Raw genomic sequence first — 27,602 nt, forward strand, 5'->3', positions numbered from 1 at the left:
CCAAGAATGACAGGGAAAACCCTCAAATGTTAGTTTGATTTGACAGGCCTATTCCGGTTTAGGTCATTTTATGCTTTTCTGTGTTGTGCCAACCATCAGTGTAAAAAGCAAAGCCTCTCACCTTGAAAACAAGACCACTAAAGACATTTTGCGCAAACATTCAGAGAACTGCAGTGGAGTGTTACATTCTGAAGACAGTGGGTTGGTTTAGGTTGCAGTAGGGTTGGGGGAGGTTCTTTCTTGCAAGCAGTAGGATAGACTGGGATCTCCACCCCTTGCTGCAATTATAAAGGCACTAACATCTAGGAAAGAAACCAGGGAGGAGTTGAAGGGCCGACTCCTTTCCTCTGGAGTGCTCAGTGAGGAATGTTGCAGAGCTGTTAAACTAGCAGGCAATAAGTTGTTTCGTGAGAAGAGAGCTTATCTCTTTCTTCTGTCTCCCAGTGAGAAAAATGTGGCTGAAGTTTCTTTTGGCTATTCTTCTCCTGCATGTAACAGCTGCAAAGGAACCTGAGCCGTAAGAACTACCATATTATTACTAATAGTATTCACGATAAGGCTTTAAAGACAGTGCTAATTAGTGCCACTACTTTTACTTTAAATAGTAAATACTGCCATGACTCATCTTTCCTATCTGGAGAGCTACGTTAAACTAGAATGTGGATGGCAAGTGAATGGTTCTCATTTAATACAGAGCAGACCTTCTGCCTATTGCAGAACTTCCATACAAGTTGATGTGTGTATTCAGAAAAGACCATAGCAGCAACAGCAGTGTGCTTTGCTAAAAGCAGGTGGGTCCAGGACTCAGATAAAGGGCAAAAGGCAAGAGTTGGGGGTGCTAGCAGAGCTGTGTGGGGAACCCAGGGCTGGGCTAGTTGGGAGCTGCAGGGCAGGAGTGAGGGGCACTGGCAAAGTGTCCTGTGTTTAATGTAAGCTAATTAGTGGGTACTTAATAATAACAAAGCTTTGTATTTGTTTCATTCTGTTGAGTCTGTTTCTCCTTTCTCTATGATGTGATCACTTTGATGCTTGTATCTCACAGGCAGTATGTCCTGATGGTGCCTGCTGTCCTCCAAACCGACTCTCCAGGTCAGGTTTGCCTGCAGTTCCTTAACCTCAATGAGACAATATCCGTCAGAGTCATCCTAGAATATGGTGCTGTTAACAGCACTATTTTTGAGAAAACCATGACAGCAAGCAATGGTCTACAGTGCTTCAACTTCACGGTAAATTAATTTTGATTTGTCCTGATGGAAAAGAAATGTAAGGAGGGACAAGAAAATTAGAGCAAAGATCACAGGAGAGGAACAAGCAGTGGAAGAAATAACACTTCCTGAAGGAAAAAGGAAGCAGAGGAAAGATATACAGGCAAAAAGGCATTTTTAATAGACATAAGAAATAAGAAAGGTCCAAGAAAGGTGATGGAAGGTGGTAAAGGTGATGGAAGGTGGTGAAGGTGATGGAAGTGAGATGGGTATCTCTTTGTTAGGAGCCTAAGCTGAAGGTATAGCTGTTCAACAGGTTCTGGAGCAAATGACTTCCGGACTAGCAACCTCCTGTTGTTTTTCTGTTTCCTCACAGATTCCTCCTGCCACTTCTGCCCCACTGGCTTTCATTTCCTTCTCTGTCAAGGGCACCACAATCAGCCTAGAAGAGCGACGGTCGGTAATGATCTGGAACATGGAAAGCATTGTCTTTGTGCAGACAGACAAACCCATCTACAAACCAGGACAGAGTGGTGAATATCTATTTAGTTTATAACATGTCCTTTAGGAAGCAATTTTTTCAGATAGAATTTCTTTGCCGGGTGTTTTTCAGACTGAGCTACAGTCTAGGCAGTTTCTTCAGAGTTTCTGTTAAAACCATTAGAAGTATTTGCTGTGGAGCTCAGAGAGTCATCTTCAAGATGGCAGGAGGCTGTCATCCCATGTTCTCTCTTATTTTCTTTGTCCCTTCCTTCCAATTGAAAGAAGAGGGGAGCTTTTACTGCTGCTGTTTCATTACTGGTGACACGCCAAGATAGTGGAAAGAGGTGATTAGATCACTACTTATGTGACTGGCATGAAACAATGCTCCCACAGTCTTCTGTCTGTGATGCTGGTCACCATCAAAGACAGTCTAAAGACCAAGAGTCAAATCCATTATTTTAAAATTAATCATAAGCTTTTAAAGACAAAATCATGCTGTTTACCTTCTGGATTCTGATGGTTTTGGACTTTATATTTTCATGTTGTTGTTTTTCCTACACTTATGCTATTCCCCTATCCATACTTCTCATCTGGCTATTGAACAAAGCTCCATGTATGCAAAGAAGAGTTTATCCAGATCTATTCCTTAATTCACTTCTAGGTGCTAAGGCTTCTAGCACACAGGCAGAACACTGTAGGAAACACTATGAGAATACTTCTTTCCAGAGGTCAGTCAAATAACATAGCCATTAGACTGGATCAGCTATACTTTAATCAGGCATGAGTTCTATCTACATATATACATAGCATGAAGGAAAGCTTACCAACCAGAATTTGGCACCACCAAGGTGTCCCAAAAACATGGCTTGATTATTTGTCAGATTGCTTGGGTTTGAGGTGGGGAAGGAGTAGACTAAATTAAATGATGTAAAGGTAATGCTTTGTAAGGACATTTTTTAAACATGTTTTTATGTTTTTCCTTGTACAGTAATTCATCATTCTTCTTTCAGTTTTTCTCTTGTAAAGAAAAGAAAAAAAGAAAGTAACGCAAAAACATGTACAAGATGAGAACAAACTGAACTAACAAGAATTACACTGCATTAGGAAAAACTGGCACTTCACTTAGTTGCATTAGTATTTGTAACTTTCACATGTTCAATGCAACAAACCCTGCTTTAGAGATGGGGAAATGAAGAGGAACAAATTTGCCTACCTCATGCAGACAGCCACTGAAAGAATTATGGTTGTCATTTGAGACTGCCTGACCTGCACAGCAGTTCTTATTCATCCGGTCATCCCCTTTCTCTGAGGTTAAGCAAACTTTCATGAAAGAGTGTGAGAACTTGATGCTGGGGAAAAGTCCCCTTGGCAAAGTCTGTGTAGGATTCTTTCACCTTCAAATGCATTTTATTACCTGCATCCCATGCAAGTGCGACTGTTAGAAGATCCAGTGAAACTGGGAGTACTAACGAATACAAAACATGATGCTCAGTCAAATAAACTGCAGTTAATGCTAACACCCTCTTCCTTGTCTTTCCAGTGATGTTTCGTGTTGTTGCCCTGGATTTCAATTTTAAACCTGTTCAGGAGATGGTGAGTGACCAGTAATATTCCCCTGTACTTAAAATTGCTGGGAGACAACCTCTTCTCAAATTTGAAATAAACAGTTCCTGTGGATAAAATGAGACATTGCAGAGACTAAATGCCAAAGAATCAACATGATTTCCTAACCACATGCTATAATCCACCCTTATGTTAGTGTCACAAGGAAGAGTGCAAGTGTGTAGCCAGTTAGATTCCTGACACAACACCTCCTGCTATTGCTGGGAAAGAGGCTCAAAACCCCCTCCACTTTGTTTGGGGAAATGAAAATTAAAATTCTTACCACAATTGTTTATCGCATCAGAGGCACTCTTTTCATTACCAGCAAGTTGTCTTCATGCTTATAGTACATAAGCCAAGAGATAGAAGGGTCTTTACTGGCATCTTCTCATGTGGTTGTAATGCAGAAGACAGCACAGTGTTACCGAAAGAGCTGGTGCTAATAAGCAGAGTGAGGACATAAGAAGCCCAAATCATGGTTTACATGCACCTCTATAACTTACTCAGCTGCTCTGGGATTGCACTAAACCCAGTATGATCAGAAATAGCACAAACATTCTTATTTCACCTCTTCCCTTTATGCAATCTTCTTCTTGAAGTAAAACTGCTATTAAACTGATTAAAATAAGAGATGAGGATCTCTGATTACTGGTATTATACTGATTATTGGTTAAATATTTCTCAAAGTCCTGGAGAAAATTAATTTGTGTTTGTTCAGCCACCTAATCTCTTTTCCCACTTTGTTTTTCCCTCTTTCAGTACCCCTTGATTGCAATTCAGGTAAGAGATTTTTTCTCTTTTATGCATATAAATATAAAATCTAGGGCACATGTGCTTACATCAGTTTGTATGTGTCCACACACAGTCAAGTGCTGCTATTGAGTACACTGGCAGAAATTAACAGAAACTTCATAAAATCACAAGATAGTGTTCAAGCTTTGCTAACATGGAAAGCATACCTATATTCATCTCAGTAGTCAAAAGCTGTACTGTTCTTATGCCTGCCTTTGACTCTCCTCCAGCTCTTCCAGTTTGCTCAACTTATTTTGGGGTGTATCTTTTCATAACTCAAGTACTGCTGAAAACTATGAACAAATATAGGCTGTGGATACAATTACTAGCAATGCTAGCACTTCCATGGCATTTTGTGGTGGTTTTTAAAATAGTAATCGCAGTTCATGTCTAGACAGCATTCTTGCAAGTTTTCATGTTATACCGTGAAGTCAGGTGACTTTATTTTGCTTGCAGTGAAACGTACATATTTGGAGCTCTACATGTGTTTTTCTGCAGTCAGTGCTTTAAACAGTTCAAGGAAATGGCGTGAATGAGTTTTCTTTAGTATAACTAGCATAAAATATACTCAGAGGCAAACGACATCTCAGTGAATGCAGAAGAAATGCTTGCTTCCTTCTTCTAGCAGCTGAGAAAAGCTGGGGTTGCTAAAGACCAAGATTTGTGTGGGATAAGCTCAGGTGAAGGGGAAGCACAAAGAAGAAGGGGTTTTCTTTCCCTCCCCACTTGACACAAATCTAGAACAACATATACTGAAGAGCAAGGAAGAGCAGTACTGTGCAACTTCCCCTGATGATTGAGACTAACACCTATGCTGGCAGAGGATGCCTAAATCTGAGATCAACAGATGAGAATCTAGCAACATTAATAATCAGAGTACTAAGGCATAATTTATCTCAATGCACATGCATTAAACAACTTCCCCAATGAGTTAAAGTAACTTGCCCTATTTTCTTCTTTGTTTCTGGTTTTGTGCGCTAGTAGCAAAAGATTTCCAAGGCAAACAAACTGTGAGTCCATATTCTTTTTTTCTTCAGGATCCACAGGGCAACAGGATCTTTCAGTGGCAAAATGTGACATCAGAGATGAACATTATCCAGATTGAATTCCCACTAACTGAAGAGCCTATCCTGGGGAATTACAAAATTATTGTAGCAAAGAAGTCAGGAGATAAAACAAATCACTCATTCCTTGTGGAGGAATATGGTAAATGCCACCCGTTATTTTTATTCAGAGTAGAAAACTTTATTAGAGATGAGCCCCTTTCAGTCAACCCTTTCAAGTGCTAAAACTTCAAACAGCTTCCTGGCAAATGCAACTTCAATTAGTTGTCATTAAGAACTGGAGAGAGGAAAAAAAAAAGAACAGTAAAAAGCCAAAGAAGAGAAATGAACCATTTTGCACAGATTCAGCCAGGAAAATAATCTGCATAACAAATCAATAATTTGATTGCAAATTTCACTGTGACAAACTAACCTCCCAGCCACGTCCACAAAATTTCTTGGCCAAAGCACTGCAAGGCATCTAGACATCACAGGATTCACCTCAGAAGTCCTGACTTCTCTTCAAAGCTTTGTAGAAATACTTCAGTGAGCCTTCACAGGTCAGGCCACCTCTTGACCATTTTGGCACCCCAGTTCTGAGATCCCATTCCTTCTGTGACATTTTCTCTTTCATCTCAGGAGGGCCTGCCATTTGATAATGTGTCAGTATTGGATTTTTTCTTTTTATTCTTTGTCCTAGTGTTACCAAAATTTGATGTCACAGTCACTGCACCAGAAAGCCTTACAGTCCTGGATACAGAGTTCACAGTGGAAGTCTGTGGAGTGTAAGTACCAGGTGCAGAGTGGTTAGGAAATATGCTGAAGAGTAAGAACTTCCCAAGGACTGGGGAAAGAGGCAGGACTTAGAGAAGAGACTAAAATAAATAGGGCCTCAGAAGAGGTTGGTCAGGGTAACTTGGTGGTTGGAGCTTTCATTTACTTGTGTGCTCATCTCATTTTATTGTAAGAGTATTTTCTTCCAACTGGTGTTTGGTGGGTTGGATAAATCTTTTGAGAGATCCCCTGCTAAAGTAGGATGTGTCTACTCCCAATAACCCACTTCAGAGAGAGATCTTCATACAGCAGATCACTGTTAAATTCTAGCAGGAGTCTTAGGGTTCCAGCTGTCTTTAACTTCCCCTTCAAGCTTAGTTCTTCAGAAGGACCTTGCTTACTCTACTACCAAGATCTCATAATTTAGAATCCAGGTGAAATCCTGATCCCCTTGCAGATATGAGGAGTTTTGCTTTGATTTCAGTGAGTCTAGAACTCCAGTCTAAGCGGAAGAGTGGAGACACCAGTCATAATTTGGTTGGTAGCCATGTCTGTCCATCATGCTTATAGAAGTATTTATTTTTATGTTAAAGGTGTGGTTTTGGTTCATGGGTTTAGGGGTGAAATAGAACTCATTAATATTTCAGCTTCTGAGTTGTACTATCTTTTTGTAACAGCAAGAGAGTTGGGAAAAAGCCTGTGAAACTATTCCATTGTCTGGCTTTCCAGCTCACTGTTCATCTATGGTCTATTCCGGCATATGTTAGCTTCAGTCAATTTTTCAAGCATCAGCTCATGGACGCATTTCCTCTTCCCCTAGGTACACCTATGGCCAGCCTGTTGAAGGGAAAGTCCAGCTCAGTGTGTGCAGGGATTTTGATTCTTATGGGAGGTGCAAGAAAAGCCCAGTTTGTCAATCATTTACCAAAGATGTATGATACATAATTTATTATTCCTCTTTGTGCTTGTCCTCTCTCCTGTGTTCTTGCTTCTCTCCTGTTGCTCATCACACTTTTTTTTCTCTCCCTGACGCTTCACTTCACTCTACTCATCTGTTTGCTTAGATCACTAGCTAGGAACTCAGGGCACCTCACTTCTTTTCTTGGTTTCCTACAGGCCTGAAGGAGGACTGACATGTTCCTTCTTCATGACTGTTTCCCATCTGAAAAGTGTAGACATCAGTCCTGTATAAATCATGTTAAAAATATTGGGAAAAAACTCACTAAAGAAGGGTCCTGTGTATTGCCAGCATCCTTTGAAAGCTGTGATCCTTGGTAACAGGATTTGTTTGCTTCCCTTTCCAGCTGGAGACAGAGGGCTGTCTCTCCCAGGTTTTCAGCTCCAACATCTTTGAGCTGAATCGCATTGGTTACATGAGGAATCTTGACGTGAAAGCCACTGTCACAGAGAAAGGAACAGGTAATCCCTTCTAGACAGTCAGAAACAGCAACAGTGGTGTGGTCAAAAAAGAGAGTAGGAGATATTCAGCCTCTGCCTGCTGAGTACAAGGATGTTTTCCTGAAGAAGATCCATTTTTGTAAGAACAGTGACCATCTCCAGGCAAATGCTAACTCTGATGAAGCTATATATAAGACAAAGTATATCTTCTCTTGACTCTGGACATGTCTTACAGGCCTGCAACTTACATCTACTCAGTCTATTTCCATAACTCGGGTGATGAGCACTATACAGTTTGAGAACGTGGATCGCCACTACAGAAGAGGAATTCCTTACTTTGGACAGGTAAGCAAGAGCATAGAGAGCTTGTACTGAAGAGGACTGACAGGCAATCACATGACAACAGTGATGGAAACATTTAGGGGACTGTTTGGGGCAGGGGCTGTTATCCCCAAGCTTCTTTCTTTACATACAGGGCCCTACTGGCAATTCTGAATACAGAAGAGTATTAGTTTATTCGGAGTTTGGTTCTGCCAGAAATACTTTGAAACAAAATAATCCATTAACTAGCATTTTTCTAACTTGCATTTTAAGCTTGATATAAATCACTGCCTCTCCCTTCAGAACTGACCATCATATGCTAGCCAGAGATGAATAACAACACTGGGGGATGAGGGAAGAAAGAGTGAAAGGAATTTAAGAAAAAAAATCAAGGAAATAACAACAGTTTCTGTCTCAGAAAGCTTTTCCATGATTTTATGTTTCATGACAAATCCCACATAACTCTGTCAGTGGTTTAAAGGCTAGGGATAAATCTCTCTGTCCTTCAGTTCAGCTTTTTTCAATGAGGAAAGGACAAGGGGACATCTTACCTGTAGCACTGAAAGAGAAGAGATTGTCTTTCAAGGATTTTTCTCCCCTCTGGAAGACGTCTATATAACTTTCTCACTTGGTCTCCGCTCCCACTCTGTTCTTCAGATTGCTGTGCACCTTACCACCCCTTACTGGAGGATGGGGGTCAACAGGCTCCCTGGGGTGATGTGCCACAGTGAACTCCTCAAACACACACATTCTCACACACACTAAAGGTTAAACATGCTGAAAGACACGTGGTAGGAGGCTGGGATGTCACATGTCAGAGACAAAGCTGATGATGATGGCTTCAGGCAGCTTCTTCGCTTTTGTGCAAAAAAAAACCCCTTGAGGGTCATATCAAGGGAACTATCATCCTGAAGCCACTGATCCCAGTCCCTCTCTTGGTGCTATCACATGCCATTCATGGTCCTTCCCTGCACTATGAGACATCTGTTTCTGGCCACATGTTGTATGCCTTCACTTTTATTGCATCCAGTCCCACTGAAGTCAACATCCACCTAAATACCTTTAGTTCTCTATTGTTACTTTTGTTTCAGAAGTCATTTGTCTCCATGCTGTTTCTGGGCAGTGAGGATAGTCAGTCTCTTAAGCTTGTATTTAATATGTTATTACTTCTGCCATCTTTTTCTAAAAAAAAAATCAAAATGAATGCTCAGTTCTAGCAACCTAGAATGTACCTAATGGTGTCTGTTATTTTTTATTTGTTTAATCCACAAACAGTAGAGACAGTGGGGACAGAATCAGAAAAGTGTTCAAAACAAAGACCTGGAGAAAAGGACTTCAGACACTGAAAGTATCAGCAGCAGACTCTCAAGACTAAGAAAGGAAAAAATGGAGGAAAGGAAGTATATCTTTAAACTGGAAATGTGTAGTTAGAAGACACTGGCCAGGAGAGAGATGAGACATAAGAAGTCCTTGCTCCACAAAAGGACATCATCAGTGATGTAGCAGATGCTGAGGAAGCTTCTGCTCCAAACCTCGTAAGATAGCTGCCAGAAAGTGAAGAGAGACATTTCAGTTTCTTAAGTACTGTTTTGAAGGGAGAAGAAAAAGCAATTCTGGTGTGTGGAGAGCAAAGGAGTGCAAAATATTAGTACCTACATACAGAAAGATAACATGTTGAACATGTCTTGCATTCTCTTCTACAGATCAAGCTGGTAGACAAAGACAACTCTCCTGTTTCCAATGAGGTTATTCAGCTATTTGTCAATAACAAGAACACAGACAACTTCACCACTGATGATAACGGCATTGCAGAGTTTAGCATTGACACGTCCAAAATGTTTGATCCTGAGATCAGTCTGAAAGTGAGTACAAAACAAGGCTGAATAGAGACACAGAGAGAGATGGCCGCTCCCAAACTGAACCCCAAAAAAGATGGGATGAGGTTTGAATTCCGGTAATAAAAACATGCTTTCTCTGCCTTATTTCATGTACCAGAGCTCTCAAAAATTACTATAAAAGAAGTAAGGAAAACACCCGAGTTGTTGCAATGCAATGGCTTGCTGCAAGGCTGTAAGACCATTGTGCTGCTTTTTCCTTACCAGTTTGGCTTTAGATGAAAGTCTTAAATATATGCATTGTGTGAACTAATCATTCTGCTGTCAGTATGCGATAATGATCTCCCTAGTGACATATGTTTGTCTTCTTTTTCTTCCTTGCTCCCTCTCCTGATCAGGCAACTTATAAAACTAGTGACCAGTGCCACTCTGAAGGTTGGATAGAGCCTTCCTACCCCGACGCATCTCTCTCCATCCAGCGCTTCTACTCCTGGACTAGCAGTTTTGTGAGGATTGAGCCTTTGTGGAAAGATCTGAGTTGTGGACAGAAAAGAATGATCACTGTGCACTATGTCTTGAACACAGAAGGATACAAGAGCATCAACACCATGAACTTCTACTATGTGGTGAGTGTGGGGTTGTTTCACAGTTTGCTGAAAGGCCTTGACCGGGCAGTTATCTGTCAGTTCATCCACAGCAATTATGGCAGTGAGTGCTCTTCAAGCTTTTGGATTACCAGCCAGCGCAATGGCCAACAACCCAAGGACAGAAACAGCACTGAGGTTGTTTGTTTGGCAAAACTACTCTCTCAGGGAAAACAACCCCCATTTCTAGCCATGTCACTCTATTTCATAGTAAGGAACCACCTTCATAATGTCTCAAAGCCAGGGTTCTTGTCCTTTCCCTCCAAGAAACTCTTTATGGCATTCTCTGCTTCTCCCTTCCCTTCATTTTCCTTCTGCTTCTTGACCAGTGACAAGAGCCCCAGCAGTAGCAGCAGCAGTGGCAGAATCCAACATGCCCTAAGGCTGATGTTTAAGCATTTGAAGCCATCTCAATGTACATGCCTTGATTGTCCTGTTGATGTACATTGAACTTGAATGCCTCTTTCTCCCTCCAACCTCTACTAACCCATAAACGTATTGCTCTTCTCTGCACAGGGCATGGCAAAAGGCAAGATTGTCCTTACAGGGGAAATTAAAGTTAATATCCAAGCTGGTAAGTTAAGTTGCCAATCCATGTTTCTGCATTAAAAAAAAAAAAAAGAGGGATGGTTGAACTGAGGATCAAGGCAAGACTTTCTGGATGTATACAGCAGCTGTTGGGAGGGCTGTGTGTCTCTCCATCCATGCATGTGTGCATGATAGTAGCACTACCACTGAGATCACTATAAAGTCAGATTTAGTCCAGTGACTAGTTAATTTGATATGAGTTAAGAAGTAGTGTCCTGTAAAGATCTTCCCAGAGGATAATGTAGGGAGTGCTGGCTTAGGGGACTATCTGAATCTGGCCACATGTTCAAACCCACAATAAATCTGAGAGCATCTGGATCTAAACCCAGGCATGTCACCTCCTGGAAAAGCCAGGAGTTTTCAATATGTCATCTAAATACAGATTGCTCCATTGACTGGTACAGCTATACGACAGTTGGGGAAGGCTACTACTATAGCAGATCTTTATGCTTCTCTCCTTATTGGTCCCTTTGTCTCTTCTAACAGCCCAAAATGGCACTTTCACCATCCCACTTGTGGTCAATGAGAAAATGGCTCCGGCCCTTCGGTTGCTGGTATATACCTTACACCCTGCCAAGGAGCTGGTGGCTGACAGCGTCCAATTTCCAGTTGAGAAGTGTTTCAAAAACAAGGTGAGAGGCACTAAGATACAGCAAGTTTTACCTGCTGTCAGATAAATACAAATTCTTTGCACACATATTCACAACAGATTTCCAGTTTTATTTCTTGTTTCTTCCATGTTTTTTCCACTGAAACATTTTGATTTGTGATTTTGAAATCAGATTTCACCTTTAAGATTTTTCTAATCTTCAGTTCTTCTGGTTTTTCTAATTTTCAGCTAAAAAACATGAAACATTAGAAGACAAAACAGATGAGGTTAAGTAAAATGTTTCCATTTACCTGATGTGGTCTTCCTTTCCTACTTTTTCCCCTCTTATCTAACACAAGTATGAAAAAGTCTGAATAGATAAAAAACAAACTCTGTTCTGTATTTCCTAAGGTGAGCCGTGGACCTAGTAAAAATATGTTTTGCTCACTGCAGTGCTTATTATATGTAGTCTGTGTCATAATAAGATTTGATTTGATAATAGCAGCAACAAAATCACACTTTATTTTAAATCACTTGAGGTAGGCTTCGTTTAAGCTATCACAGGAGTCTAAATGTGCTTATTGCCTAAGCCCCCATTATAGCAAAGGCCTGGTCAACAGAGGCAGTGGAGAACAAACATCCTTCTCCAGGCAGACTATCTGTGCTTTAACAGAAGAGCCTTCTACTCTCCTTGCCCTCCATTCACACACACATCCAGAGCACCCCAAGCAGTAGGGATTAGCCATTCCAACATCTGTTTGATAAATTTCAGGTCCAGTTGCAATTCTCTGAGAAGCAGATGCGCTCAGCTTCCAATGTCAGTTTAGTCATTGAAGCTGCTGCCAACTCCTTCTGTGCTGTGAGGGCAGTGGATCAGAGTGTGCTGCTCCTGAAGTCGGAGACAGAGCTGTCTGCAGAAACGGTAAGCTGCCCGAACAAATGCATTGCCTCCTTCCACTGCGGCACTGCTTCTTCCTCCTCCTCCATTACGTTGTCTCTCCACTTGAGACTGTTAGACTGTGTTAGACTTCTACCGCTTTTTGCACGTGCTGGTCGTAAACTATCTATGATAGGCAATACACAGCTTTTGTTTCTTGGCTGTTTGAAGTCCTCTTTCATGTGGGATTTGGTTTAACCAGTCACTGGTCTCTGGCAGCATGACCCTCTGGTGTACCAGCCACTCCTCCCAGTTTTGTGTCATCAGCAAACTTGCTGAGGATACACTCTGCTCCATCACCCAGATCATTAATGAAGATGTTGAACAGGATTGGACCCAGTACTGACCCCTGGGGTACACCACTAATTACTGGCCTCCAACTAGACTTTGTGCCACTGATCACCATGTTCAGCCAGTTTTCAACCAGGAAACAGAGCATTGTTTCAAACAGACCAACATCTCAGCTCTGGCAATTTGCGGCACATGACAGTGTAATCAGAATTGATCTTTACACACACACAGGTTTTGTGTTTCCTTCCCCCTCACAGATATACAGCCTGCATCCCCTGCAAGACTTTCAAGGCTACATGTTCAATGGGCTCAATCTAGAAGATGACCCCCAAGACCCCTGTGTCTCATCTGACAACATCTTTCACAAAGGCTTGTATTACACACCTGTAATGTCTGGATTGGGCCCAGATGTGTATCAGTTCCTAAGGGTAATTGTCCTATATGTTACTTAAATGCACTGAAGTGAGTTTCGACTTATGTAGCTTTAGATATTTCTGCAAATGATGCTGTTAGTAAACTCATAAATGACAAACTCCCCTCAAAGACATCTATTCTCAATTGGTTCTGGAGACTACTGTGATTTTCGAGCATGCACAGAGCTCCCACAAGTCTCAGCACAGATGTCTCTGGGCATCTCTGTGGTGAAACAGCAGTAATGGGAAAGAGGGAGGAATGGAATAAACCTCAGCTACAGTATGGTTATGGCTAACACCAAAGTGCGTTTTTTACAGGATATGGGCATTAAATTTTTTACCAACTCAAAGGTTCGGCAACCAGTTGTGTGTACTAGCGAGACCATAAGACCTCCACCATATTTCCTGAATGCAGGATTCATGGCTTCTACACATCATGTTAAATCATCAGGTAATATAGGGGACGGGAAAGAGATTTTATTTTTCTCCTTAGATGAAGTGGTATTCATGTGAAATGGACATGGACAGCACTCATGAATCACATTGGTATTGATATTGAATATTGGTATGGCACAGAATGAGATAGCTTAGGATAATGGCCATGCCCAAAAAAGCCTTTTAGGTCTACACTTCTGATTGATGTACAGTTTCATGCTAGGAATGGCAATCAGTTGGGTGTCACACAAAACTAACACTGTTGACACTGATTCCCTTCTGACCAGAGCTTATTTGAAAAGACAGTGCGACAGTGTAGACAGCAAATGGATCTAAGAGTCAAGTGACCTCAATTCTAGCCCTAGGTCTCATGCTCATATCTGGAGACCAAAGCACTTCAAGTAATGTTTTCTTTCTCTGTCATACCAGGTTATACCTAACTCAGAGATACATTAGTGACATTAATTAATATTTGTGTGGCATTACCGGCAGTCTCAGTTAGAAAGAAATGGGTAAACACTAATCATCCTTCATACGGGCCCATGCGTATTAAAACCTGTCCCCTGTCCTTTCTGGGAGTCTTTGTTATATGAACCAGGTTTGACTCAATACCCATTATCTCTTACCAGCTGAAGTTGCTAGAGAGGAACGTGGGAAGAGACTCATCCTTGAGACTATTCGGGAATTCTTCCCTGAAACCTGGATTTGGGATATAGTCCTAATTAAGTGAGTACTGCTTCCTCCCTCTTTTTTCCTTGCTTTTAAGTTACTAAATATGTCTCCTGATGTACTGCAAGGTGGCAATTCCTTGCCACTTCTTCTTACCTTTTGGATGGGAAGATCTAGCTTTTTCAATCACCCGACCTCCTCTTTTCCATGATGAAATTACCCTGTCCCCAAAGACATCTATTCCCACCATGTGGGTACCATAAGTCATATTCCCTTCCTAAGAAGAGGGACACCTCTATTTAAAATATGGGTCTGCAAAACAAGAATTCTGAGTATTCTCTCCAAACTCAAGGAAATGACGGGCAGAAGAACTTTCAAATGGGCTTTTCTCAGAAGGTTTGGGTGATAAGTTCTGGGGAGACTTGTATGTGGGATTTCTGCAGACAGAATATGGGTAGTGCTAATTTTCAAAACCCGTTGCCTCTATTGAGAAGCAAGGTATATGAAACTTGCCCTTTCTAAACTCATCCTTTATTCATTCCCATCAGCTCTACTGGAAAAGCCAGCATCTCATACACCATCCCTGACACCATCACCAAATGGAAGGCCAGTGCCTTCTGTGTGGAAGAGTTGGTTGGATTTGGTATGTCTGTGCCTGCCACCCTGACAGCCTTCCAGCCTTTCTTTGTGGACTTGACTTTGCCATACTCTATCATCCGAGGAGAAGATTTCCTGCTTAGAGCCAATGTCTTCAACTACCTTGACCACTGCATTAAGGTGCGTACTTCTGCCCACACTTACCCCATCTCCAAAGAAGCTGCAGCCTTTGTAGTCTGGAAAAAAAAGTAACAAAATGATTGGTGTAGATGACTGGATCTGTCCCTGCTCTGGATTGATTTACGGCTCATTCTATCTGATGACAGATTATCCTGACTGGATTTGTCCGTCTAAGTCACTACAAAGCAGAGGGAGATCTGTGTAAACTGTGACTAGGGTACACATATAAGCAACTGTCTCTAGAGATCCACAGAGGAAGGAAACAAGTGCTTTGCAGAGAATCATTCACCATCCACAGTCATGCAAGCCATTTATGGTTTTAGCGGGGTCTTTTCTTTAGGGATATATGTGAAAGTGTGAAGAAGTGAAGGGCTTGTGCTTGCCAAACAGAAGAATGTGGGAAGAGCAAGAAGTGGAGAGCAGAAAAACCCTTCTCTGGGGCAAAAGTTCCCAAAAGTACCAAAACAGGGAGCTCAAAAGTCCAGTACTTGCCCTACAGAGTATCTGTCTAGCTAGAGGTTCTATTGCTCCCAGACACCGGGGGACTGTACTCTCAATAGTCAGTACTTTCCAGGCAAAATGCCTCCAGACCACAGGTGCACTGCACCTCTGCATGGAGGGAGCTTACACACAGTTTAAAGGATACTTGAAGAAAAAAGAAACAGGGATCTTCTGTTTGGCTTCTTGTTTGTTATGTTGTATCTAGGAATCCTGAAAAAAGAGGCAGGTTGTAGAGTCTAGATTTCTTCTGCTTGACTTGAATGCTGAAAAACAGCTCTCCAGTCTCACAAGGAGATCACCACCAAAGGAGGAAAAATCAAGACACAATTTAGGAATGTTTTTTCCAAACTCTGTTAACAGTTTGACCTAACAAAACAGAAGGACCTAGGGTTTTAAACATCCTAGAAAAAAAGATCTCTGTTATTGAGGCTTTCATCTCTTAACCTTGTTTTTCAAGTATTCCTACAACAACAGAAGAACAAACACTAATTAGTTGTTTTCTTTGCAAGTTAGTTCAAAGCCATTAGCACTGGGTCAACTGAACATAACTCAATATCCTGATCACAAATCAGATATATGCATAGGATATTTACCATCTCAATGGAGAGTGTCATGAGAAGCAAAAGGGAACCTGTTAAGGTTACACCTAATGGATGATTCATCTAACACTATCATCCCAAGCCTTAAATCTGCTCTACACTGTTAACACTGGACATTGAGACTATCTTACCTCCCTGTAACAATAAAGCACCATTTACCTATAGTACAAAATCTTCATCCCATCACACTCCTCTTTCTGTTCTCAGATTAATGTTTTACTGTCAGATTCCCTTGATTATCAAGCCAAACTCATCTCCCCAGAGGATGATGGATGTGTATGTGCCAAACAAAGAAAGAGTTATGTCTGGAATATTTTCCCCAAAGAAATTGGTAAGTGCCTTTGAATCTACATGGTCTTCTGTCCTGAGATTGATACTAATCAATTTATACCTCACCTGAAAAACCTCATCTTCTTCCAACCTGGAGAACTTGGTCTACCACTCGTCCTTCCAGCTACCTGGGCTAAAGAGCTCCTCCACAATTGCAGTGTGTTTATCATTCCCATTTTCAGAGATCAGTTCTCTTCCCATATGTCTCAGCTAGAATGACTGACCATTCATTATGTTGCACTACTTAATATCTGTAGATATTCATTATCAGATGAAATTTCTTACTTTAGCCATCATTCTGCATGACAGAGGTCCATTTTTTTCTACTTTTCTGCTATTATTTAAGGTAATGTAGTATTCAGCATTACTGCAGAGACCAAGGATGATGGAGCTTGTGGAGACAAAGCACCTAGAAACATCAGTATTGACTACAGGGACACCCAGATCAGAACACTGTTGGTTGAGGTACTGCTGACAGCTCTTACTGTTTGCCCTGTACTCCCTCCCATAAGGAAAGAACAACTCAGCAAAAGTACCAAAAGCAAGCAGAAGTTTTTTAGTTTCCCTAAAGAACTCCTGGTTTGGCTCCACTTTCATCTGGCTGGGACAGGGTCTGGCTGTTCAATCTAAGACCAAGTCCACTCCCATCTGATGTCCTCTTCCATGAGGATAAGTGGGCATTGGTAAATGCACATCTCCCTCATGCAGAGGAGAAACTGGAAATGAAGGACTGCATCTGATGGGAACTCCCTCTTAGTAGCAGCCACATCAAGTATGAACCTGTAAACTGTTGCTTCAATCCATCTGTCCTATGATGCAGAAGGATGGGGCAGGGGGTGGCTCTTCTGTGACTGCATTTCTTCTGCACACTTTGTTCTCATCCACTGCATGTATCTCTTCTTCCCACTGCCACGTAGCCTGAAGGCATCAGAAGGGAAAAGACCCAAAACTCCCTAATCTGTACCAAAGGTAAGCGTCCTGAGAGGAACTGAAAGGAGGGTTGGAGTTTGCACTCCTTCCTGCAGTGCTCGTTAATGCTGTCCCTCCCCTTTTCCCCAGAGGTGCCCAAATGGCAGCTAGTGTGAGTGCTTACAGTTCAATTCCCTGCTACGAACTTCCTGTGTGATCTGGTGCACATCATTTAGGCAGCGTCTGTCCTGCAGTCAAAAGTGCTCAGATGTTGAAGGAAGGCTGCTATGGAGCTATCAAAAGGAGATAACCTTTTTGTGCAAAATCTATTCTGCATTTCATGCCTTCATGTTTGACTGCTGTCCTCCATTCCAAAGATAACTGTAGCTTGCAGCTTTCCACTTCTAGTGGGACTGGGAGAGGGAATGTCACATTCCCTTCCACACCATCTTGGTGCTGACTGCAAACAGTTTCCAAAGTTTCCTGGACGCTCTACCTAAAAGAGGCACAAAAGCAGCCCTGACCCTCACAAACCAGCACTTCCCACTGTCTCACTGAAGGAATCCCCAGCATTCACAGACACTACATATAGCCTGGGAGCACCAGCCTTACCCTGTTCAACAGATTTCTGTTACTGCACCACTTGGTGTGTTTTTTCACAATTTTGCTTTTGCTGTGCCCCTCTTGATGTTCTTGGTGACAGCTGTGAGTTTCTGTCTATTGTTGTCTCTTGTGTGCAATTTTGCACTGTGCAATTTCTACCAGGAGCATTTCACTACTATAAACAGTGTTCCTATACAAATGACCACACCACACAATATTTTTCTCCACAGATGATGTGGTTATTCAAGATGTTGCTCTAAATCTACCTACAAATGTGGTGGAAGGATCAGTCAGAGCTTCCTTTTCTGTTGTTGGTAAATATAAAATTAATAAAACATAAAAAGAAAGAAAATGTAAAAATATAAAATGAAAGCTTTGTCAGGATTCAGGATGTGAGTTTCCAGTCTTTGTGTGGGAAACTTTTAAGCAAAGAGACTGATTCTTATCTTGTCCAGCAATGTTCTTTGCTGCATCAGAGAAATGAAGTTTCTAAATACTGGTTACGTCCTTCTTCACTTTTCTGTTTAAATGTATTGCATTAAATGTTTTGCTCTGAAGTAGCACAGTTCTGAGTTACGACCTCAGCCAGACGCATGCCAGTAAGACTTCTTTCCACTCACCCACCTGCAAATCAGAGATGCTAGTGGAATCTTTTCAGTCTTTTCCTGGAAAGGACCTGGACTTAGTTACATGACCACTAGTCATAAAATCTTTGCTTTGTAATGTTGGTGATTTCAGCTCATTCCAGAAATCCCTTGCTGGGTCTGTGCTATCTTTCCCAAAACAGTAATTTAGAAGTGGTCTATAATACATCTGCATAACCAGTGTCCCTTTTCAGTGCTAGTTGTTAATTCTGCAGTACATGGTTCACCACAGCATGTCTGGGCTGTTCCCCTTCCCTCTTCTGGAAACAGAAGTTTCCTAGAAGTTCTTCTTTTCATTTCTAATAAGGAGTATCTGCTTCAAGTGGCACTAAAATAGGTAGTGTTTCTGGTGTGGGCAATTTAAACTAAGTAAGGAGAGGCAGGGAAGGGATTTCTTTGTTGACTGCGAAGCAGAACAGAACAGATCAGTCAGCACTAAGAGCTTCGTGCTTGTTGGAAATCTCTGTGGTACCAGACAGGCTTGCAGCCCCAGCTAGGCTTTCCCTGACTCTGCCTACTGAATAGAAATTACTGTTTATTTCAGTGGCCATGAGTTGTACTAATCCCACCGTCACCTCCTTTTCCCCAGGTGACATCATGGGCACTGCCATGCAGAATGTGCACCAGCTCCTCCAGATGCCATTCGGCTGTGGGGAGCAGAACATGGTCCTGTTTGCGCCCAACATCTACGTCCTGGACTATCTGAACAAGACAGGGCAGCTGAGTGAGGAGGTCAAAGCCAAGGCCATCGGATACTTAATGAGCGGTGAGAGATTTGTGCTTCCCTTACGATGTGTGCTGAAATTCCCATTGAGGCCCAGTAACCAGAAGCAGCAGCATGGGTATCCTAGCAGTACGGCACTGCTGCTGTAGCACAGCTCAGTGACCCAAGGGACTGCCCTGATCAACATCTGCTATCTTTGCTTTATCTTTTTCTTTCCTTATTGTATTTTGCTGAAACTCAACTGTCATTTTTCCTCTGAGGTTCGGTCTTTCAGTCCCTTTCACCTCTTCCACCCAGGCACAGCACATATCCTAATCCTATTAGCTTAGTTGGAGCACAGAGCTGTACAGCTCTGCCTATTCTGTGACTCAGTGTTTCTGCAGGACAAGATGTTCCATGCTTCCATCTAAGCTCCCTCAGGGTTCCCCCACTGCTTTGTAGATATATATTGCCTTTCCATGCTTTCCCATTGTAGTTTCAGATAAATCTGACAGCAAACAGAATAGGGTTTGTTTTTTAAATTAGGGAACACTTCCTCCTCTATGTTTTTGCAGGCTACCAGAAGCAGCTGTCATACAAACATCCTGATGGGTCCTACAGCATCTTTGGCACCAGAGATAAAGAAGGCAACACCTGGTGAGTGACTGGGAGCAGAAATGGCTCAGAGATTAATTTGCTTTGAATTCACATGAGGCAGATAAAAGGCATCTTTACTAGCCAAATCAGATGTACAGAGCTGGCTAGGACTGGGAATCTGTAAGTACTAAGAGAAATGGTTCTCCACCCCCTGCCAGGTGGAGTGCGCAGAGAGAAGGTGATGCGTGAAGACCCAGCTGACTTTAATTCACACTCCTGCTGTCTCCCATGAAACCCAATGCACTTCAGTGCTCTGTAGCCAGGATCAGCCTCAGTGTGCTGGACACCCTTCCTGTGTCCCAACTAGCTACTATTCCTTTAACTACCCTCTCCTGGAGGAGCACAAGAAGACAAAGCAAGCCATCAACATGTTGGCTGTAACTCTTCATACTTATGCCTAGCATGAACGGAAGGGATGACTTTTTCTGTTCTTATTTCCAGTGTTCATCTCAAAACTTCATCTTTCCCTTGCAGGCTCACTGCCTTTGTGTACAAATCATTTGCACAAGCTAGTCACTTCATCTATATTGATGACAATGTCCAGGCTCAAACCCTGATGTGGCTGGCAAGCAAACAGAAGCCAGATGGCTGCTTCCGAAGTGCTGGGACACTCTTCAACAATGCCTTGAAGGTGGTAGAGAATTACTTCTTGGTCAAATTTACGCTCTTGTCATTAAGAACATGCTATCGGCTTACTGTCAAAAACTATACTTTACTCCAAATGTCTGTCCTCTGCCAAGGACTAACTCTCCACACCTTACGATGATTATTTTCAGCTCAGTCAGCTTCCCCACACTGTATTTTACATCTTTTGAGCACCTGAGATAGGGTTACAGGACTGTAAGCTTGTCCTGGTTTTGGCCGGGATAGAGTTAATTTTCTTCCTAGTAGCAGGCATAGTGCTATGCTTTGGATTTAGCAGGAGAAGAATGTTGATAACACACTGATGGTTTAGTTGTTGCTAAGTACTGCTTATGCTAGTCAAGGACTTTTCAGCTTCCCATGCTCTGCCAGGTACACCAGAAACTGGGAGGGGGCACAGCCAGAATAGTTGATCCAAACTGACCAAAGGGCTATTCCATACCATATGACATCATGCTCAGTATATAAACTGGGGGCAGTTGGCCGGGGAGCAGCGATGACTGCTTGGGAACTGTCTGGGTATGGGTTGGTGGGTGGTGAGCAATTGCATTGTGCATCACTTGCTTTGTATATAATTATTATTATTATTATTATGTTGTTATTATAATCATTACTCTTTTACTTTATTTCAATTATTAAACTGTTCTTATCTCAACCTGGGAGTGTTTCTCACTCTCTCCCGATTCTCTCCCCCATCCCATTGGGGTAGGGGGAGTGACCGAGCGGCTGCGTGGTGCTTAGTTGCTGGCTGGGGCTAAACCATGACAAAGCTTGAGGGAATGATGTTTTTTGAGGTGATAGCAGTGCGCTTCTCTTGATGTAAGAGCCATCCCTGCTATGTGTATGCTCTCCTTTGTGGACTGCCTTCAGAGCTGGCCACACTCCCCCAGCTGGGATATGGCAATTCATATTTAAAGGCTTCTTACTCATGCCATTCACTGAAAATTCCTCTCTCCATGTCCTTTTCAGGGAGGAGTAGATGACGAGCTGTCGCTTTCTGCCTACATCACCATTGCCATGCTAGAAGCTGGGCACTCTGGGTCGGTAAGGAGACCTTCCACTGCTCATATTCATCTGGAATTGGTCCCCAGTTGTTGACTTGGCTCCAGCATCTCCTACAAGTTGTCTAGGTAGTAAGGAGAGAGAAAGAGAGGGAGAGACAGCTCCCAGGGAACATGACCCTGCTCTGTATCTGCACTAGTTGCTGTGACAGAGAAGTTCCCCATAGAATCATAGAGTAGTTTGGGTTGGAAGGTACCTTTAAAGGTCACCTAGTCCAACCCCTCTGCAGTGAGCAGGGAGGTCTTCAACTGGATCAGGTTGCTCAGAGCCCCGTCCAACCTGACCTTGAATGTTGCCAGGGATGGGGTATCTGACATCTCTCTGGGCAACCTGTTCCAGTGTTTCACCACCCCCATTGTAAAAAATGTCTTCCTTATATCTAGTCTAAATCTACCATCTTTGAGTTTAAAACCATTACCCCTTGTCCTGTCGCAACAGGCCCTGCTAAAAAGTTTGTCCCCATCTTATAAGCCCCCTTTAAGTACTGAACGGCTGCATTAAGGTCTCCCTGGAGCCTTCCTTCTCTATACCTCTTAAACCACCAGTGTTCAAGTAGAAATTGTACAGACCTCAGTGGGATTAGATCTTCTATTTGAGATACCCAAAATATTTAGCTTAGCCCCAAACATGGCTCAGTCAAGAAAGTAAGTTATTGTGGGTAAATCCATAAAGTCTACAAATGGAACTAAAAGCTATGTTGGAAAAATGAAGGTCCATCAGAGCGAAAAGATGATCTGTCCTTTTTAAAAAGTGGCTAGTACAAAGGAGACTACAGCAGAGATGTTCAATATATGAGTTTCTCTGCCTCCAGTTTGTCATATCCTTTCTGAGGACCTTCCTGATTAGTGCATTAGGAAGGACACGGAGTCAAACTGTGAATATTTTTCACTTGGTGTAAACCTAGTACAACTCCACAGAATTAAAGTAAAATTACGACAGAGTCACTGAGTATAGAGACTACTAGGCTGGATTTGTTCAAGACAACAGACTCTTCACTACAGAAGTACAGAGTGAATTATTATCATGGAGGTAAGCAGAAGGAATTAGCTGTGAAAGAAACAGAACAGTCTTCTGTTTATACACCGACATCTTCAAGAACACATTGAAAAGCTACTTGATTTGTCTGATGTTTCCTCTGAAACTCCTCTTTAAAGAATTCTGTATTGTCTCCCCTGAAGTCACTATACAAACTGAAGTGCCATTCTCATTGCTGAGATAGTGACAGGATGAAGAATAGGTTTAAAGAAAATGTTTGGCCAGGTGAAGACTACTGTCCTGAATTAGACCCATATGTTTGTTTTTTTTTAAAGTACCCTGTAGTCCGAAATGCCTTTTTCTGTCTGGAGACTGCATCTGAGAAGAATATCAGTGATGTTTACATACAGGCACTCATGGCCTATGCTTTCTGCTTAGCTGGCAAAGCAGAAAAATGTGAATCATTCCTTAGAGAGTTACAGAAATCAGCAAAGGAAGTTGGTGAGTTTCAGCCATTTTGGGAATTTGGGAAGTGGGAAGAGGGAACAGATCTTACTGATGGTACATTGTCTAACCTTGACAATATTGAGAGCATAGACACATGAACCAACCTCCACAGATAATCTATGGGGTTAATTTACAGCACATCTGCTGCTCTGTAGAGCATACTTGTGAGAAAGAGGCCAGGGCACAGTATGTGTCTGAGGCAGCATAAAGCAGTGACACCCGTAATCCATTTTGGTTGCTCCTCACCCTCTCTTTGTTTATTCAGATGGCTCACAGCACTGGGAGCAGGAGGAGACGTCTCCATCAGAAAAATCTCCCTCCTTCCTTGACCATGCCCCATCAGCTGAAGTTGAGATCACCAGTTACGTGCTGTTGGCATTGCTCTATAAACCCAACCGGAATCAAGAGGACCTCACAAAGGCCTCAGGGATAGTGCAGTGGATCATCAGGCAGCAGAATCCCTATGGAGGTTTCTCTTCCACCCAGGTGCCAATACTCCCTTCTGCTCCCCAGCCACTCCTAGAAATTGGGGCACTGGTTCAGGGTGCCAGTGGGGCTTTGACCACCTAGTCTTATTTCTCTCTTCTATTTGCTGTCTCAAACACACAGAGACCAAGCCTTTCTCTTAGAGAGACCAAAACGCTTTTTTTTCCCCCTCTTCTTCTTAACTATAGAAAGGTTAAAGCCATACAAGAGTAATTTGACTAGCAACAAATACAGATATTTGTGTCAGAGATAAGCCTAGAAGACACCAAGTCCGTCCCAGCTGTTATATGACCAAGAAGCTCTCTGTATTTCCCTAGAAAACACATGCTTCACAACTATGAAAAACTCTAGAAGTGTGCTCTAGTGCTCAGATTTTATGTTCGGAGACCTTCATATGAGTAGAGAGATTTCTTCCACCCTAAAAGATACATGCCAGAATGAAATGTCTCCTTATATAAGGGAACCCTGGAATTATACACAAATTCAGGGTTTCTTTAGCCAGGATGAAGCAACTGTGCTTCATATTGGAACTGTGACTTTGACCTCCTCTGCACCAGTCATGCTCTGTGACTAATTGTCTTTTATTATTTTCTTTTCCTTCAGGACACAGTCATTGCTCTTCAAGCCCTTGCCGCTTATGGTGAGGCCACCTACAATTCTGTTACACAAAATATAGTCAAGATCACTTCCAAAAAGCCTTTTGAGAAGGTATTTATTGTCAACAATGAGAACAGGCTCCTGCTGCAACAGACTCCCCTTCCTGAGGCCCCTGGGAAATATAACCTAACAGTGAATGGCAGTGGATGTGTACTTATGCAAGTAAGTGTCTGCTCTCCTCTTCATTGTGTCTCACATTCTGCATACAATAGAGTCATGGTTTTGATGATTCGCCATCTGACTTCTCTTTATTTTTCCTAATTATTTGATTTCCCTAAATTATTTAAACACTCTTTTCCCCGTCCCACATTCTGACTCCTGTGGAGTCACAGCACGGCAAAAAAAGAGTCCTTTCTGATCAGCAACTGGTTTCCTCTGGGAGGTGACTTTGGGTACAAACACCTTCATTGTTAAAGAGCAGAAGTCTGATGTGTCTGTCATTGATGTAAGCAAGGATCTTCTACATAAAACCAAGAGGAACATTGCCAGGAAACTTTACTAAGTCTGACACTTGTTTTTCGGAATGCACAGAAAAACCCTTGGCATGCTTGAACAAAAGGGTTTTTTCCTCTTCCAGACAGCACTGAGATACAACATTCACCTTTCAGAGGGGACCTTTGGATTTTTGCTCTCAGTACAGACATCAAATGCTTCCTGCCCACTGGATGGACCAGCAAAATTTGATATTGTCCTCATAAGCAGGTAATGTGCCATCAACAAAACAGCTGCACAGATGACAAGACACACAGAGAAGAGTGCTGTGTGTATTCAGTTCTGCTTATAAAGACAAGAACCATGAGCTAATCAGTGTGTTGATGATATTGGCCCATAAGACACAGTATCCCAGAAGACCTTGTGATACACCCAGTAACTGATGGTGTTAGCACATACTTGGCCCCTTCATACTAGGACCCTCCCCAGTGTCTCCCATATGAGCCAGTGAGCAAACACATGCGATTCGCTCCAGCCTCCCCGCGCTGTATGAGGCCAGGAGCAGACAGCTGAGGTTTCCTACCCCAGGCACGGTCCAGACTGACTGGGGCCTCTGTTGTTTCAGTTACACAGGGAAACGCAGCAGCTCCAACATGGTCATTATTGATGTGAAGATGCTTTCTGGCTTTGTTCCTGTTAAGTCTTCCCTGGACAAGGTAAACTATAGGAGCAAGATTAAATGAGTCACCCCAGGGGCAGAGGAGAAGACTGGTCATGATGAAAACAGAGGCCTGGTTAAGAACCATTCACCCACAAACCCTGCGAAGTGTTGGCATGGCTGCACCATCTTCATTCCTGGGTGGAGGGAATGAGCTATGAGCACACAGACCTTCCCCCTTTAAAAACTAGGAAGGGTTCCAGCTACAGCCTGACCAGCTGGCAGCTGCAACTGGGAGCTGGCACTGTTCAGGTAGGGAAAGGGTGGGAAATCTGTCAGGCTAGTTCTGAAACCTATACAACACCAGAGGCAAGCAGTATTCCCCAAATGAACTGCAGTGCCTCTCATACACCTGGGAAGTGCTCATACCCCCCACTAAGTCAAGTGGCAGTTTTTGCTCACTCCGCTCCATCTATTCAGCAATATTTGGGCTCTAAAAATCAGCTGCTGGCCCTTGATACCTGGGTAGGAACAGAATGAATCTCACAGCCACACGGTGGTAGGGTCTGAGGTAGCGCTTGCTTTTTAATGGTTTTATAAATGTATCAGTTTACCTCCATTTCCTTGTTTTAAAGCTCATTGACGGCCTTACAGTGATGCAAGTAGAAAACAAGAAAAACCATGTTCTCCTTTATCTGGAAAATGTAAGTTCTGATCACTGTCTATTTGATTTGCAAAAAGGGTGAAAACAGAATGTAATAGATGCACCTACAGAGAGGATACACTCTATGTAGTGCATTTATTATGTTCCCTTCCCCATCAGTTTTCCCCTGTAATCACTAAGCTGCTCACTCTTCAAACTGCATGTAACATCCCAACCTCCCAAACAACTTCAAACTGACACCTGCCCTACTAGCAACTAGAAATAAGTGAATCAAAAAAAGCACATAGAAACTAATAAAAATTCTATCTCCTTTCAGTCAATAGCAGATGAACACCAGAAAAGAGGTTCCCTTCTGTGTATGTCCCCTTGGTAGGCTTCTCATAAACCTCAGTCCTTCCAACAGGACATGAAACAGTGCTCTGATCTCCTCTGGAAAGATATCCATTCCTTCTCTTACACTAGTTCATTCCCAAGTCTCACCTGTAATCTAATCCCTGGATCAGAATTCACATAGTAAAAGTACATTTGCTTCAAGCCTTGAAGAACTAACAACAGAAGCCAATATCCCAGTGATGTATATTGATTCCCAGTTTCTTGGTGGCACATAATGTTCATGTATGAAATGGGAGGGGCTGGAACGTCAAATTTATCGTCCTGACCGTTGGAAAATCCTGGAGAATTAAGCTCAGTCCTTTGGGACATTTTTTCCCTCTCTGGCAATAGGATGCGTAATAACTACAGAATTGGTTAATACAAGCAGGATAAGAAACCTACAGCTCTTCAGTTTCACTTTGGACTCTCCAAACTTATTTCTGATCGCAGTTTGGCAGGCAGATAATGGATGTCCCACATCTGTATGTGTGGCATCAGTGGGATTTGGAACATACAATCGATCAGCTTCTCCCAGTCTGCTCCAGATGGTGTTATACAAATAAAAAGACTTAAGTGATCCCTGTCCCTCCATTCCCAGATCTCACAGAAGAAAAGGAAAGAAATCACTTTCTCAGTTGAGCAGGACTTTGTAGTGACGCATCCCAAGCCAGCTCCTGTGCAGATCTATGATTACTATGAAACAGGTAGGTGTTTGTTTTTAACCAGTATGAAGTTTGGGGGAGGGACAGGCACAGCAGAAACACTGCATGCATTAAGGGAGACACAGAACCAGCCCTCCTGGAACCAACACTCCCCTGAACTCTATCAGGATCTGGATTTAGTGCCAGGGAAGAGACTCATTTTACTTTAGTGAACTTGGTCTCATGCCCAAGGTGACAAGTGGGCATGATTGGAAGGTTATGAAAATACATGTGCCAGAACAAAGGAGATTTCAAGGATCTCCAGCTTAAGCATGCGTAGGGTATATCCACCCCCAAGGAAAGGCACAGGAAATCATCTCCAGGCTGACAGGAACATTTCTTTCCTTCTTTTCCAGAGGACTATGCTGTTGCTCAGTATACATCACCTTGCAAAGAGGCTGTTGCAGAAATGGACTAAGGATTAGAAAAGGTAAGTGAAAGCCAGGGAAAAAACAAGCAGGTGAGAAGGTGAAGTATAAAGCAGCATGAACAGAGGGATTGGCAGGGTGAGTAGAGCAATAACTGTTCTTGCAGAAATGGAGTCTTCAGTCTCCACCAGGCTTCTCAGGGAGCAGCCAGAGACAGTGGCCAGATCCTGACCCATGACACATGCTCAGTGGACTCTTAAGTGGAGATCACTTTGCTGTTCATGGGAAGAGCTCAGCCTCTAGGATGAAAGCCAAAGTGCAGAATAATGCAGAGAC

General features: G+C 42.5%; 1 protein-coding gene across 1 annotated transcript; it reads left to right on the top strand.

Annotated features, from left to right (window-relative positions):
* The first annotated feature begins 401 nt into the window (after positions 1-401).
* LOC104029090 (ovostatin) lies at positions 402-27,316 on the top strand. The gene is made up of 35 exons (XM_009480295.2): positions 402-517; positions 1,043-1,226; positions 1,582-1,738; positions 3,229-3,281; positions 4,050-4,070; positions 5,120-5,288; positions 5,826-5,910; positions 6,720-6,831; positions 7,204-7,318; positions 7,533-7,642; positions 9,322-9,480; positions 9,852-10,079; positions 10,614-10,671; positions 11,172-11,317; positions 12,047-12,196; positions 12,760-12,930; positions 13,234-13,366; positions 13,980-14,076; positions 14,568-14,796; positions 16,104-16,227; positions 16,573-16,691; positions 17,144-17,195; positions 17,969-18,052; positions 18,972-19,148; positions 19,661-19,742; positions 20,217-20,373; positions 21,354-21,428; positions 22,757-22,922; positions 23,194-23,414; positions 24,018-24,233; positions 24,649-24,773; positions 25,129-25,219; positions 25,797-25,865; positions 26,796-26,901; positions 27,255-27,316. The coding sequence occupies exons 1-35, from the start codon at positions 453-455 to the stop codon at positions 27,314-27,316; spliced, it is 4,368 nt and encodes a 1,455-aa protein (XP_009478570.1). The 5' UTR covers positions 402-452.
* The last annotated feature ends 286 nt before the right edge of the window (positions 27,317-27,602 follow it).

The sequence above is a fragment of the Pelecanus crispus genome, chromosome 1 (genome assembly GCF_030463565.1).
Source record: "Pelecanus crispus isolate bPelCri1 chromosome 1, bPelCri1.pri, whole genome shotgun sequence".
NCBI lineage: Eukaryota > Metazoa > Chordata > Aves > Pelecaniformes > Pelecanidae > Pelecanus > Pelecanus crispus.